Source organism: Carya illinoinensis, chromosome 14 (genome assembly GCF_018687715.1).
Source record: "Carya illinoinensis cultivar Pawnee chromosome 14, C.illinoinensisPawnee_v1, whole genome shotgun sequence".
NCBI classification, from domain to species: domain Eukaryota; kingdom Viridiplantae; phylum Streptophyta; class Magnoliopsida; order Fagales; family Juglandaceae; genus Carya; species Carya illinoinensis.
Genome location: NC_056765.1, coordinates 242,049 through 257,467, shown reverse-complemented (window position 1 = coordinate 257,467; position 15,419 = coordinate 242,049). Strand labels below are relative to the sequence as shown.

At 35.8% G+C, this 15,419-nt stretch overlaps 1 protein-coding gene across 3 annotated transcripts; it reads right to left on the bottom strand.

The window, feature by feature from the left end:
• Positions 1-505: 505 nt before the first annotated feature.
• LOC122294546 (structural maintenance of chromosomes protein 5) lies at positions 506-15,366 on the bottom strand. Of its 3 annotated transcripts, XM_043103377.1 has the most exons (30): positions 15,133-15,366; positions 14,274-14,451; positions 14,040-14,193; positions 13,364-13,437; positions 12,675-12,821; positions 12,458-12,562; positions 12,238-12,383; positions 11,284-11,395; positions 10,975-11,130; positions 10,442-10,563; positions 10,218-10,362; positions 10,072-10,137; positions 9,196-9,321; positions 8,997-9,095; positions 8,671-8,836; positions 8,438-8,583; positions 8,218-8,281; positions 7,925-8,049; positions 7,694-7,771; positions 7,530-7,602; positions 5,839-5,942; positions 4,815-4,931; positions 4,661-4,738; positions 2,521-2,620; positions 2,263-2,317; positions 1,858-1,906; positions 1,688-1,775; positions 1,532-1,604; positions 859-962; positions 506-773 (listed from the first exon to the last, which is right to left on the bottom strand). In XM_043103377.1, the coding sequence occupies exons 1-30, from the start codon at positions 15,168-15,170 to the stop codon at positions 712-714; spliced, it is 3,150 nt and encodes a 1,049-aa protein (XP_042959311.1). In that variant the 5' UTR covers positions 15,171-15,366; the 3' UTR covers positions 506-711. The 3 variants fall into 3 exon arrangements, with proteins under 3 accessions (XP_042959311.1, XP_042959313.1, XP_042959312.1); XM_043103379.1 differs by lacking the exon at positions 15,133-15,366 and having other exon boundaries at positions 14,263-14,405; XM_043103378.1 differs by lacking the exons at positions 8,997-9,095; positions 9,196-9,321.
• Between the last annotated feature and the right edge of the window lie 53 nt (positions 15,367-15,419).

Sequence of the window (15,419 nt, the reverse complement as noted above, 5' to 3'; positions counted from 1 at the left end):
ACAGCTAAAAATAGCACTAGTTTTTATCGTGCCTTGATTCTCAAGCCCAGCCCAGGAACCATTCAAGATGCGGCTATCGTAATCTTATCAAAGTTACTTCGATATTTCATTTTGCAAATCTGGAATTTGGGTTGGTGTAGAACATCCAAATATAGCTTCCTAGGGGTCCCTTTTCAATGATTAGGAAGAATTATACGCTGCATGGCTTTGCATCGTGTTCCGTTCTCTTTGCAAATGAGCTTTTAGCGTTTAATAGTATCTGATAATGCTTCTTTTGCATCAACAATTACAACAATTATATAACAGTGCCCCCCTGCCGTGGGCGGGTTGTGGAAAAGTTGTCTCTCTCCATCATGCTCAGAGGAGCATCATGGTAAAATACATAGGATCATCGTAAAGGCTAAAGGAACTAAATTAAATATACACAAAATATCTGGGACACTTCACAACAAATTGACTAATCTATTGGATCTGTAGCAAAGAGTGGGAAGCAACTGAAACTCAATGAAGGAGCATAACAGCAACTATATATATATATAGGATCATCACAGAGGCAAAAGGAACTAAGTTACACATGCATACGCAATAAAAATCTGAAACACTTCACAAAAACCATTTGATACGGGACAAAAGAGGGCTCGCTTCAGATGGATTACAATAGTTGCTCTATATTCTTCCTTTTAACGAAAGTTTTAACCTTAGATTGTTATTCTAGCATCGACTTTCTCCTAGTAAACCTGTGACAGTTCCCCAGCAATCTCCACTGCTCCATACTGAATTAACAGAAAACAAAGTCTTGCCATTAAGTGAACTATAAGTAAAACAAACAAATAGAGATTAATCTGACAGTGACGATACCTTTCGAGGGCTGCTCAATCCAAGGCCCATTCATTATATTCAGAATACTACATGCTTCACTGTACTCCAAATCGGGAAGCAACTTCGGGGTAAGTAAGAAACACCTGCATACCGACGGAAACCAACATTTCAACCACCTCTACATTTTGGAAAGAAAGTTTGCTTCAAACATAACTTTCTAACCAAATCGTAGCCCTTTTTTCTGGTACCCAATCTTGTAATCCTTTGGTTGCAAATACAAGGAAAATTGAAATCTCACTGAAATACTAGCATAATTTTCTCTTTGCATGACAATGGCGAGTGCCCCTCCATATTATAGTACATATGGATGCTGGCAGCGACTGTAAAGTGCATGTTGGACCTAACTGGGTTCATTGGCGTAAAACTTGGCATAAAGAAAATTAATATCATGGCCTAGGTAATTATATGCTTCTCTTCAACAAAATATTGTATTCCTACCACTACCACTACACATGTAAACCAATTCTGCAGTTCAACTATCTTTTTAATTGGTAATCAAGATGTTTCATTCACAATAAATCTGTAGTCCAACTATTATAAAGCCCCGAATATAACCACCATTTGAACCTCATGAATCGTGCTTGTAACAGATGTCCACAAGCTTGCCAAACCAAATGAAGATATTAATTATCAAGTTGAACTATGTTCTTACTGAGGAGTGTTTGGTTGGCTGGCGGCTCTCACTAATTGCTGGAACATCTTTCTTTCATTTATAGGGTCCATCCCTGAGAAATAATTGAAGGTCAAGTATTTTCATACAAGCTGTATTAATAAAAGAATTTGAAAAACACATCGTCTTGTAACTGACCTTGATTTATCTCATCAACCACCCTAAATGGGCAGTCAGTAAGATCTTGAAGAGAAACAAGATAAAGAATGGTCGAAACTGACCGCTCCTAGATAATAAAAATTTCAGGACACAGTAAGATAAGTGGTCATGCTGTTAGCCAAGAATACAAATTGAATAAAATGCGATACCCCTCCAGATTGATGGTGGGCGCTGAGAACTTGAAGCTGTCCTGCTTGCCTGAAAGTCGTAATGTGAAAACAAAGGAAAGTGCGAACCTGAGTGATTTTGAATATCAAAATTGTATATTCTGCAACTAAATGAGAAATATTCAGCAACAAAAGCATGTGTCAGATCAATCAGATCAAGTTTATCTCTTCTCCCTTTAAAGTGTGCTTTTAAAAAGATTTTTGAGCGTTTTTCTTGATTAAACTGATTCTAGCATTACAATCCAGTTCCCCTAGTTCAACAGGCAAGTTTATCTTTTACGTTGAAGTTCATTGATAAGACCCATACTAGACGGTCAGAACTCACCCGTTCAAATATTTAAAAAGCCAAATTTTTTAAAAACTTACAACAGACATAGCTGCAGTTACCTGAACTTGACTTTTATAAGTATTCCAAATTGATCAAAGTCCTTGCCATGCTCATCTGAGAAGAAGAAGAACCATCCCACAAAAAGTAGTGAGAGAGACTCCTAAAGTTTTTTTTTTTTTGATAGGTAAAAGTAAGTTTTATTAATAAAAGAGGCATAGCCTGAGTACGCTAGTGGTATACAAAGAACATGCCAGGTTACAACTAAGTACTAGTGAGACCTCCTAAAGTACATTCCCTTTAAGCACCACAATAAATACCTAATGAAACTTCTCCTGCAACAGCCATCTCTTGAAAGTTTCGGCTGAAAGTCTCATTTATCTGAGCAACAAGCTTTCTCAATGTAGGAAGCCAATTTTCCTGTACAGTTCAAAATTAAGGACAATTCTTAGGAGAACTTGGGCTACATAAACAGATATACTGACATCACTAGTTCATAACAAAAAATATGGTGAGCTGAGAAAATCCATGAGAAACATGGAAAAAGTAACTAGACCTTTTTATCTTAAAAAAACAAACAAAGGCTTTAAAAGCGAAAGGTGTACAATAGAATCACTTATATTATAAGATAGACATCAAGTTCACCACTCGCTGAAGGTTTTGATTGGACTTGCGGGGAGCAATATTACCCTGATTTCGGGAACATGCTAGTTTGTTCCCAAACTAGCAATAACAAAGACAATATCAAAACTGTTAGGATAAATGTCTATTATGAAGACGATATCATCAGCAAAAGACTATGAACATCATGAAATGGAACCATGGCCAAAGCTGTAGATTTCAATGGCCTAGATTTTCATGATTTTCTTGTTTCTATTTCTTCTTCCTATATACTTTTTTTTTTTTTTTATAAGTAAACGGTAATATTAATACGAATAGGCAAAGCCCAAGTATACAAGATGTAATACAAGAGATAAGACCTATCTAGTTCGCTAAAGAAGAAAGAAGAAAATCGTGTACATTTTAGCCATTAAAGTCTAAAGCAATGGCCCAAAGAAATAAAGTGGTGAAAAAAAGAGAGCGAAGCTCCTCAAGTGTCCGCTCCTTATCTTTGAAGGTCCTTTCATTGTGCTCTCGCCAAATACACCACATGATGCAAACAGAAACCATCTTCCACATAGCTTTAATATGTGGGAGTCCTCCCGGTATCCCCCAATAAGCCAAAACATCAACTACCGTAACAGGCATCACCCAGTTTAACCTAATTCTGCTGAACACTTCACACCACAAAGCTCTAGCTGTCTCACAATGTAACAAGAGATGGTCCACTAACTCACCGGCTTTCTTACACATACAACACCAATCCACAATAATTATCCGACGCTTTCGCAAGTTATCGGTAGTCAAAATCTTACCTAAGGCTGCCGTCCAGGTGAAAAAAAGTGCTTTGGGAGGCGCCTTATTCCTCCACAATTTTTTCCAAGGGAAGTGAGAGTTTGGTGTGGCTGAAAGAGTCTTGTAGAAAGAGCTTACTGAGAAATTTCCTTTACTCGCAGGTGTCCACCACAACTTATCTTTACGCAGGCCATTCAGCTTCAAAGAGTAAAGTAGGCTGAAGAAAGCCTCAAAACTGTCAACTTTCCAATCTTGGGCTGCTCTACTAAAGATAATGTTCCAATGGATTTGGTCCCCTGAACGAATCAAAAGGTCTGCTACCGAAGCATCTGGCTCACAAGCCACTCAGAACACAGCTGGAAAAGCCTCCTTCCCACACTAGATGTCCCTCTAGAAATTTATACAAGTCCCATCCCCCACCAGGAATCTAGTATGATTAGCAAACACTCCCCACCCTCGTCTAATATGTTTCCAAATCCCCACCCCATGAGGCTCATTCCCCTCTCTAGTACACCAACCCCCCCACGATCTGCCATGCCTGCAATCAACTACTAGTTTCTATATAGGTGTTGCCTCTTGTATACCTTCTTGTGTACTTGGGCTATGCCTATTCGTATTAATATTAATATAATCATTTACTTATAAAAAAAAAAAGAGAACCAAATACCTGGACCATTTTATGCTTGTGGGCCATTTGGATTTTCAAGTAGAACGCCATTGAATTTGCATGCCATGAATGCATATCTTCCTTGTTTTTGTTCCTCCTTTAAAATCAATTTTTTTAATATATCTAGAAGCGCGATCTAACAATAATCAATTGAATGTTATCTAGATGATTTACGTCCTGTCAGGACATGATTCCATGCTCTTACACAATAGGAAAAGTTATCTTTGATCAACACGTGGCAAGCCATACACAAAGGCTTTGCAAGGCCTTGCATACCCATGCTCATATTCTTTAGCATCTGACGAGTACACTTTTATTGGCTTTTCCCTTTTTGTTGACTTTGAGCAAAAGATAATGTGAATGAGAAGGAATAAACGAGAAACACCAACTTTACTCACCTTCAGGTTATCTACCTCAGCTAAACATCTCATCAGTTCCTCATTATCGGCTTCAAGTTTTGTTGCAAGAGCTTCTATCTGTAATGCCAACACAACTATGGTGAAACATCAAACAAACAATAGTAAAAAGAAGCAAGAAAAAGAATAAGAATACCTGACGCTTTCGGTGTTCATATTCTTCCAAAATATTGTTGTTTAGAAAAAGAATAGAATTGGCTTGAGAAACATTATCTTGAATTGCAGCTTCCAATTCCTCAATCGTAGTAGGCATCTACATGTGAACATGAATATTCTTTAAATAAAGAGTACTGGAAACATGATGCAATGAAGATAAAACAGTTCAAAATTTTTACCTCTATACCACCTCCCTACTTCATATAATTTTTTTGTTTCTGTCAAATTATGAACGAACCATATCACCATATTCTGGAAACATTTAACTTCTGGAATTTCCAAAAGTCCAGTACATCTCCACACAAATGCTAACACAAAAGCTAGTATCACGCATGGTGTTGGTAAAAGCCCCAAGGCCAAAGCACTTTGCTTACCAAAACCCAATTTGCACTTTTTGGCCCTTTTTGAGTGAGCTTAAAGGGCAAAATGTGAACTTCTTGTTAAATATATAGTGTGTGTGTATATATCAGTTTTCGCTATTACTGTTTTTCTTGATCATTAATTTAGATGAAGTATATGAGGAAGATGGTGAGGGCTACAAATCTTATGATGACAATGCTGATGCTCATATGCTTAATGATGAGAATGATTATATAATTTAGGATTGCATTGTATTGCTTATATTAGCATAGAAGTCACTACTTACAAATTTAATGCTTTTCTGGTCATTGGCTTTTGGTAAATTTTGATTAAACCGTGCCCTTTATTTTGGTTGTGGCCATCAAATACAAGGTTGTGAATGTTTCGTAAAGCACAAGAGAATTATATAAAATGCTATGCCTAACTTCTGTGAGATTAATCAAGCATGTGGTTGTCATGTCATCATAATACTCTTAACAATATACAAGAGAGAAATACCTAATTACAGCCTGCGAGCAAAGAAAGAAGCATGCAACTCATTAAAATTAACCCCCTCTAATACAATATAGGCTAAATATATGACTATCTTGCTTTTTTTAAACCCTTTTTTTTTTTTTTTTTGGTGTTTCCACCATAATACCAACCTCAAGAAATTCCTTTTCGAGTTCTGGAGTGATAATGGCAATTGATTCTGCATGCCTCTTGGCAACTGACAGCTGCTGTCTACAACCCTCTACGTCCTTCTTACCTTCACAAGAAACAAAATGGTTTATGGTCAGCTTCACACGAACAAATATTTTTTTGATAAGTACAATAAAAATACATGAACAAATATTTCACACATATAAAAGTCTCTATCTCCTAAATCTCTTCATCCTCCAAGGAGAATAGAAGCTGTTGGAACTCCAATAGAGAGGAAAACATCTTTGCAAAGATATAGTTTGTGTCAACCATTTTCTGGTAGTGTTGCTCGCAATTCTGAAATGCTAAATGATACCAACTCACCAATACCTGACGAAGACATCAAATTCTCCTCCCTTAACTGAGACAAAGATCCAGTGCTTAAAATAGGAACCAGTTTGATTTTACCATACATTTCAGGCCAGCAAACCAGGTTATATAATATGAATTCCACATTAGTAAAAAAGTCAAATAGGGATGCTGAGTGTCAAGAAAAGAAAGGAAAAAAAACCTTTATAATTCCCTCTGAAGTTGAAAAGTAACATAATCCATTACAACTTCAAGGATATTTCTCAAAATGGATTGTCTCCAGAAAAAGAATCACAGTTCACTAATGAGGAGTATCATTAAAATTGGTTTGCCTAGCAATATTATAGAACTTAATTGCCTTGCATGAAGAAGAGAGAGACCAAAGTAAGAAACGGTTAAAGTGAGAAGAAAGCACACATTTCAATGAAGGTAGCAAGACGTGTTAAAACTTTTTTTTTTTTTTGATAAGTAGCAAGACGTGTTAAAACTTGTAACATAATGTTGCCATCAGTTGCAGTACATCAGGATATGTTTAGTTAATCAAATTAGTTTAATAAGGTTTTGTAACGCACGAACTTTTGAAGATAAGGAGCGGACAATAGAGGAGCTTCGTTCTTTATTTTTCAGTACTTTATTTTTGTGGACCTTAGCTATAGATTTTTATGGTTTGAATGTACATGATTTCCTTGCGTCTTCTATAGAGACCTAAATAGGTTCTTATCTCTTGTATAATAATATATATTCCATCTTGTGTACTGGTGCTATGCCTATTATTATTAATACTACCGTTTACTTATAAAAAAAAGTTTAATAAGGTTTTGTGAAGTACAGAAATACAGACCCAAGGTCCTAATGTAGAATTGTAAAAGATGCATATGCAAGAATAGACAACTCAGCATAGTGCATAATCCCATGAAATTAATAAATGGAGGTCAGTAAACATGTTCATATAGACAATCCAGGTGGGACAGTGCGCTGACATCTGGATGTACGAATATCTAAATGAAGATGGTTCCTTAAACACGCGGGTGAGACACCAGACTGACATCTGAATCCTGGTGCATATATAAAGATTAAACTATTAGAAATCATGACTTTCAATTAAGTTTTGTCCCAGTTGAAGAGTTTAACTTGAAAGATTAATCAATCTCTTCAATGGATTTGCAAATTGAGTTCTTCAAGTGTATCCAGTAAAGAACTCGTGGAAATCAAGTCATTCACCAGGAATGAAGAAAAAATTTACACATAATTTATCATTGCACTCCACGGATCAGTAAGAAAATTGGAATCACATGTAGATAACTTCTTTTTGGATAAGTAGAATCACATGAAGATAACTACTTACAACATTCATAGTGCAGTGATGCTTGCATGGAAAACTTTTCATGCTCCTTGAGACCAATTTCCAAATCTCTAATCTAAAAAAAGTTCAAAACCAATCATATCAAGAACGTGATCAGAAACTGAATAGATACATTTGTGCTCGCTGAAATTAATCACTGAAAATACCTTTGCATCAAATTCAATGGATGACATGTGTGTTTCTGCCAAACTTCGTTTGTAAGAAACAGCCTCAACAAGTAGGTTCTGTAAAAAAGAAATGAAGATAAACGAATGAAGCTCTCGATCATTTAACACCAAATAATTGTTTATTACTTAATCAACATAAATATGCAAAAAAAGTCACTATATAAAACACCTAAAAAGGAGCAGAAAACTTGAACCTGAAAGCAACTTCACCTTAAGTTCAATTGCACGATGAAACCTCTGAATGTTACATTTTGCAGCTTGATCGATAAGCTTTGCCATAACAGTATCTAGGTCATCCCCCTTTTCCATGGATTCTAATTTTCTTCTCCTCTGAGCTAAAGATCACCAGAATATATTTATCTTTTATAATAAATACAAATATATATATATATATATATATTTTTATAAGTGAAGTATACTTGGTGGTCTTTTTTTTTTTTTTGATAAGTAATAAATGAAAATATTGGATGCAATAGTCCTCTAATAGCCATATTTATTCTTACCGATAAGGTTTTCCATTTCACGCCGTTTTCTCTTCTCTTGCTGTGAAATCTTGATAATCTCCTCCTATAATATTGTATCAGGAATGAATTACACATTCAAATTTGCATGTCTGATTGAAATATTAAGGTTAAATTTGGCAGAAAACAAAGAAGCAACGTCAAAGAATAGCCAGGTATCTGTCTTTAAGATTGCAAAAAAATTGTATGCTTTTCAGCATACCCGCTGTTTATGAAGTTTAGCTGCTTCATCCTCTAAGTATCTTAGCTCACTCTGAAGTGATTTAAGACTTCCTTCAAAAGCAGCAACAGATTCTTCCAGCTCCTTTTTCCTAGACCGCATAACTTCAATTTCCCCCAAATCCAAACCTATAAAGTAGAAGGTAATAGTTGGCAACTTGCACAATCATTAAGGTAGATTATGATGATTTCAAGAAAGGGTTAATAGAAACCTACTACACAAAAGAAGACTTGAACGATTCACGGGTTCTACACTAGCGGAAAAATGATCACCATATCTAGATTTAGACCACCGATAGTGATTTTCAGGTGTCCAACAATCCAAAATATGCAACTTTAGAAGCTCATCAGCTTTTTGATCAGTTTCCTTGGACCCTATATACTGAGCCAAGTACAAGTACATTAGATAGATAGATAAGCTTTAGATGTCAAACATAATCAGCAACCACATTTTCTAACTTCACAACTTCATGAGGCTTGGCCACACCAACTAATATTCAAATCAATCACCAGTACAAAAAATGAAGTTTTAGGAAGCATACTGAACGATCCAAACCACATTGACCAGTCAAAACCTCCTTGACAGCATTAGGAGCATCAAAAATTTGGTCAAGCCGAGAATAGATGCCAAGCAAATGCATCTGCTTGATATTAAAAATCAAAAATAAAAAATCAAAACGACAATAAGATAACCCAAGACCATTCAAATATTGCACATAGAGGAGCCCCAATGGCACATACCTCCTCAGAAAGTTGAAAGGGCAAATTTGGACGACCATCCCCCATATAATTTAAGACTGGAACATCAAATAACCGTAGATTTTTTACTAAAAAGTCCCGATCACCAGGATCCTGAGTTATGAAAGACTGGGAATGGAGCAAAAAATCAAATCATTAACAAATAACATTAGGAGTCAAGTGTCAAAACGAACTTTCCCTCACCACCCAAAAAGCAAAATCATTTTCTGCAATACTGTATCCCATGCAAAAGAAAGTTGAAAAAATACAAGATAATTTTTTTTTGATAAGTAAGAAAATTTATTAATCCACAAAATTAGGCATAGCCCTGAAAAAATACAAGATAATTAATGGCAACTCCATAAGACTATGATAACAAAGGAAGACATAGTGCAGCATCAATTGAGAGAGAGAGAGAGAAGAGAGAGAGAGAAGAGACGGAGAGAGACAGACAATCAGATCCAGCTCAATTTTTCACAAGCTGGCAGCCTACATAGAAAGGAGTTATTCATATAGCAAGGCAAGGGAATGATCTATGGCTTTGTGCACTTAAGGTCTTAATTGCTGGATAAATACAGAAGCCTCAAGTTAAGGTTACAGTGGATCCAAATCAATCCCAAAAGAGTGAAGTAATTGAGATGTACAGCAAGTTCATGTAAACACTTGGTTAATGAGATGGCCATGATGTTCCTATTAAGTATATATGTTCCTAATACATGATGGCAACTGATTCATAAATGCATACAGTCCATCTGTACAAGAAAAATTAGCATTTTCCAATTTATCATTTAAGATACTTTTATGTTTTCTGCAGATCGAGACAAATATTTACCAAAAAAATACAGATCAAGAAGACTAGATAGAAAAATAATTGAATACCTTCCAAATGTAATATGGGACATGACCTTCTAAATAGTCTGCATGAACCCGATCTGAGACATTAACCTGCACAAAAATTCATGAAAATGCAAGTGGAAAGGAAGCTTCATTCATAAACACGACAATCTAAATGTTAACATATTTACCTCAAGCAAAACTGGACCATACACCTCCTTATTGAACTCATCTCGATGTTCTTGCAACCACTGATAGGCCTCAAATATCTTATCAGCTCCAGATTTTTTTAGTGCCTGCAGGCATTTATTATGTGTATTCTCCATATCTGTCAGCCTGCAAAAAAATACTTTGAAAAGATGGTGTAGGGGAAAAAAGCATATGAAAAAACATGTTATTGTCTTCAAAATTTCACCTGTCTAGGCAGTGCCTGAGGCTCAATTTTTTTTGAGATAAAAGTCTTTCCTTCTCTGACTTTTGATACCTCTTCTGATTAGCAGAATCTTCTTGCTCAAGAATGCGAGCACCTAATTTTTCCTGGTGATAAAAGTTTATCCAGTGAAAAAAAAGAAGAGAATCGTCCAAGTCAGAAGACTGGAATGGGAAACTAATTAATAATTTTCATAAAATTTATCGGGTTGAATTATCCTCAACAGAAATCACACAAACACGGATTAATTGAAATCACACAAAAACTGAAGCTAATCATTCTCTTCAATTTGTATTATAGGTCTATCAGTAATTGATAATTATTTATGTGCAAACTAATACTACAAAACTTAATAGACTATATTTTCCCCCAAATAGATTGATGAAAACCAGAGAAGAGCAACAACAACCTCTTCAAAATGTTAACCATTATAGGCAAGAACTAAGTTACTAGTATAACTCACATTGAGCCTGCACATCCAGAAGAAATTAATGCTTAAAGCTGCAAGGCTTACTTACTAGTTCATCCTTTGGAGGTTCAAAAAGCGGCAGATTTCCAAATTCTAGTTCAGCTGTAGCAAGATCCTCTTTAGCTTTTAAGATTCTTTGTTGATGAGATTCTTCTTGCCTCCTCAAATCTTCCATTTCATTGTATTTCCCTCGTACTTGCACCCCCTATAAATAGTAAATGGGTTTTGAAGGCAAGGGAAAGTATTCAACTCTGTAACAAAATATTTTTTTTTTTGATAGGTAACTGTGTAACAAAATATTAGATGAATTGGAAAACATAATAGAGCAAAAAAGAAATGAGTAACAATATGCAAGTACCAAATGGCTTTCACTTTCCACAAGTGCAACACGTTTTTTCAAATTTTCATCCATGTGGCTGCTAATTTTTTTACATTTAGCTTCCAACACTGATTTCTCCTTCTTTTGTTTCCTGCAGACAATTGATTGATTATGAGTACACCAGCGCCCCAGAAGAAGAACAAATACATTCAAACAAGTATATATATATTTGATAAGTAATATATATTTATATATATATAACAATGCTTATTGCCTTTGCGAATTGGAAATGGAGGAAAGCCGCCCATTGGTTCCCTCATTGTCCTAAGCATAATTTTTTATTTTTTTGTTTTATTTTATAAGTAAGAAGATATTTTATTGATATAGAGATAGGCATAGCTCAAGTACACAGGAAGTATACATGTGATTGCACCTATTTAGGAGCTAAAAACGTTTATAAGGAAATCATGGAAGTCCTAAGCATAATTATTCAAAGGGCTAAATACATTTTCACCCCTAAACTATCAGGGGTTTTACATTTTGCACCTCAAACTACCAAGATTAAACCCAAGTGGTGAAGCATGCACCTCTACAATATCACATAGACCATAAAAATGACCATATGACAGACATGCCCATTTAGTAGAATATGAAACAGGTGTAAAAAGATATATTTATCACAAACCCACATAACACAGAATAAACCATAAAAAATGTCTGGCACAAAAATAACATATCTAAAGTTGAAACTTAAGCTTAAGCTGTGACATAGCCATCACACATATTTGCATGGAACTATGTCAACACATCAATGATCACACAAAATAAAAGCCTGTCCTTAGATAATTGACACGGTACATATTTTATAAATGGACAACAATTTTTTTTATTCGTAAAAGTTTTGGATGGTGTTTTGAATCCAAGGCCTCATATAAATGGACAATAATTGCTCGTGTTAAGCATTGTACAATTAGGTAAACCAAGTCATCATACTCAATTGGTTCTCTAAGGCCATTTAAAGTTTTTGCAGCTTCATCCAACTTTTTCCTGGCATCCTTTTCTCGCTCCTTAGACTCCATATATTTGGCCTTCTCCATGTCATACTTCAGCCAGGGTAATTTCTTTTTCATGGACTCAACCTGTATGACAGAAAAAAATGCATTTGAAATGCCATCAAGCATAATAAAAAAATGCAAATCCTTGAAAAACGAACCTTCACTAGGAGTTCTTCTCTTTGACGGACACGCTCAACATCTTTTTCTAGTTCAGCATTAAGTGCCTTCCACTGATTCAAAGTTTCTCCATTTCTCTCAACTGACTAAATCAGGGAAAAATTTTAGCAGTTGTTATGATATTATTGGTGTACAATTTTTACCATTTCTAATCACAAAATCTACATCCTGGAAGAAGGTGAATCATTAAAATCTCACTAGCTTAACATTCTTCAGCTCGCGGCTTTTTTCAACAAGGGCACGATGTTGGATTGGAAGTTGAGGATCAACAGCCTTTTCAGTCTCTTCTAGAAGTTGCACAGGAGTTAATCTGGCAAACTCACAGACCCTGTCTTGTGGTAGAAACTATGAACCATACCACCCCCCCACGGGAAAAAAGAAAAAAACAAGAAAATTAGAAATTTAAGCATATATCTAAACCACATACACCTAAAGTGAAAAACCAATTAGATACTACATATCAAAACTATTATAATTCACAGTTTATCTTTCTGCAACCTGGCAATAAAAAGACAACCTGCTTGATGAGATGAAGGAACCTCAGCAGGATCCCACATTGAACAACAGAAAATACCAGCATATAACAGGGGTCATAGACTCATAACGGTGCTCAATGCCAACCAACTGGTATTTGAGATTAAGGGCAGAGCATATGGTATGAGATAACATTTCTGAAGCATTTCAAACCAGCAATAGACACGCATGCACGTGCTTTCAGACAATGAACTCAGATTCAATAACAAAGCCATTCTTCTATGAGCCATTCTTCCATGATAAGGAATGTAACATCCTTACTAATACTTACTAATCCTTATTTTATATATAGAGAGTATATGTCTAAATGTTGTTATATAAAATATCCTGATCTAGTCTTCAAACTTACTCACTTGAGTCAAATTGTTGACTTGGATGTTGAACCTTTGAATGATTTCGGCAATATCTTTCTTAGGTACTACTTTTCCTGAAAGCAAAAGTGATGGATAAGAAATAACTAGCTTGTTATAATTGCTAGATCGCTCATCTCAGATTGGGTACATATTTCTTCTCTTCATATAAAACATGAATGTGTGTGAGGAAAAAGAAAGGCGGGGCGGGGGGAGGGGGTCTTATCAAAAAGTGACATGCAACTCGTCCAAAGTCCTATATTTCTTGCAAATGAATAACTAAAATTTGTAATGGTACAATCTGATACAGTATCAATGCTATTTAAAATTATTATAAAAGTATCATCATTTTAATGCCCTTTATTTAAAACATGGTTGTATGAGAGTTGTGAAAAGGGTTGTGTGTTTATCATTTTCCAATATAGTATTGTGCAAGATAGGCTTTCCTAGACCCAGCCACAGCTCCCTAGGACTGTCCCAAGCTCAGGCCAGTCCAGACTCAGCCAGCAATCTAAAGTGTCATCATATGGTGCTGGTCGAGCCCAGCCCAACCCATGGATGCTCCTATTTGCAGCTAGAAACCACCCTGTTTCACTAGTTAAGATCATCACAAATGTGTTATTTATTCCCTCTCATCTTCCAAGTTAATGTCAATCAAGAAACTGTAGCACTATCTTACCATTGAACAACCACTCAGACTTATTACGAGTATCAATTTTACGCATAATGGTGATCTTCTCGTCTTTAGTATCCCCTCTTAGCAAAATTGTAACATAACCAGACTCCTCTCCACGCTTCACATATGCTCCAATACTTGTTGCCCTCCCAAGTAGCTGAACCAAAAAACTCCCCAATCATTATAAAAAAAACGCTAGGATGTGCAATTCAAAGAAGGCACCAACCTGTAGCTAACCTGAGGCTCACCGCCAAGACCAAGTGCAATGGCACATACGAGAGAGCTCTTCCCAGATCCATTTGGCCCAATTACAAGGTTGAGGCGTGATCCTGGCTTGCATTTCAGGTGATTAAAGGTCATGAAATTGTGGAGCTCAATCTCAATTATATTTCCACGCATATAATCATCTTCCCCTCTGAAAGAAAAAGTGGAAGAGCATTAATTTTCCATTTTATTGCGAACAATGCTGACTAAGTTACAGGATAACTTCAAACCACGACATACACAATTGAATTCTAAATATTGAATTTTATTTTTTGATAGGTAAGACTATTTTAGAAGGATAGTCTTTTAAGAGGGAGACCAATCCTTTAGTAAGGAAAGAAGCTTCCTTGAAACCTGGAACTTAAAAATATACGTTAAATGAGAAAAACCTAACTCTTTTCTTGGTTTCTGAAGAAACTGAAAACAAGAAAAGAAAATAAAAGAAATATACTTTTAAAAATTATTAACACCAAATTGCGGCTTTCTGTTCGTCAAAATGGCCAAAAACAGGAACTTTCGGTTTCAAATATTCAAATTCACCAATTCGATGCCATTTTTTACAGCCCGCAAATTTTCTGGGCGACCAAACAAAACCTTTACGCAATAAACCAGCAAGAAAAAAACAGAAAATTTCGGATTCAAATCTTCAAATTCACCAATGCCATGCCATTTTCTAACTCCACCAGATTTTCTCGGCGACCAAACAGAACTTTAACGCAATAAACCAGCAAGAAAAATAAAAACCTAATGCTTTACACCAAAGACAAGGTCACCAGTAAAGAACATAGAAAACACTTAAAAAAATGTAGTCGAGAGTGGGAAGTGTACGCACCTTGTGATCTTGGGGCGCTTAGCGCGAGGCTCGCCCATTGTCGAAGGTCTTCCGTTTTCGTTGGAGTCTTGAGAATTAGGAGCTTCAATCAATGTCTCTGCGAAACCCTAGGTCGTTGATTTGGGACATGGCAGTGAGCGTTAGGGTTTCAGAGAGACGGAGAAGGAGGGAGAATTGGCGCGAAACGATAGCTATTTATATCATGGAGCGACTAACTGCGCGAAACGATAATAAATTATAAATTTTCTCTTCAATCAAATCAAAAAAAAAAAATCAGATTTTTATCG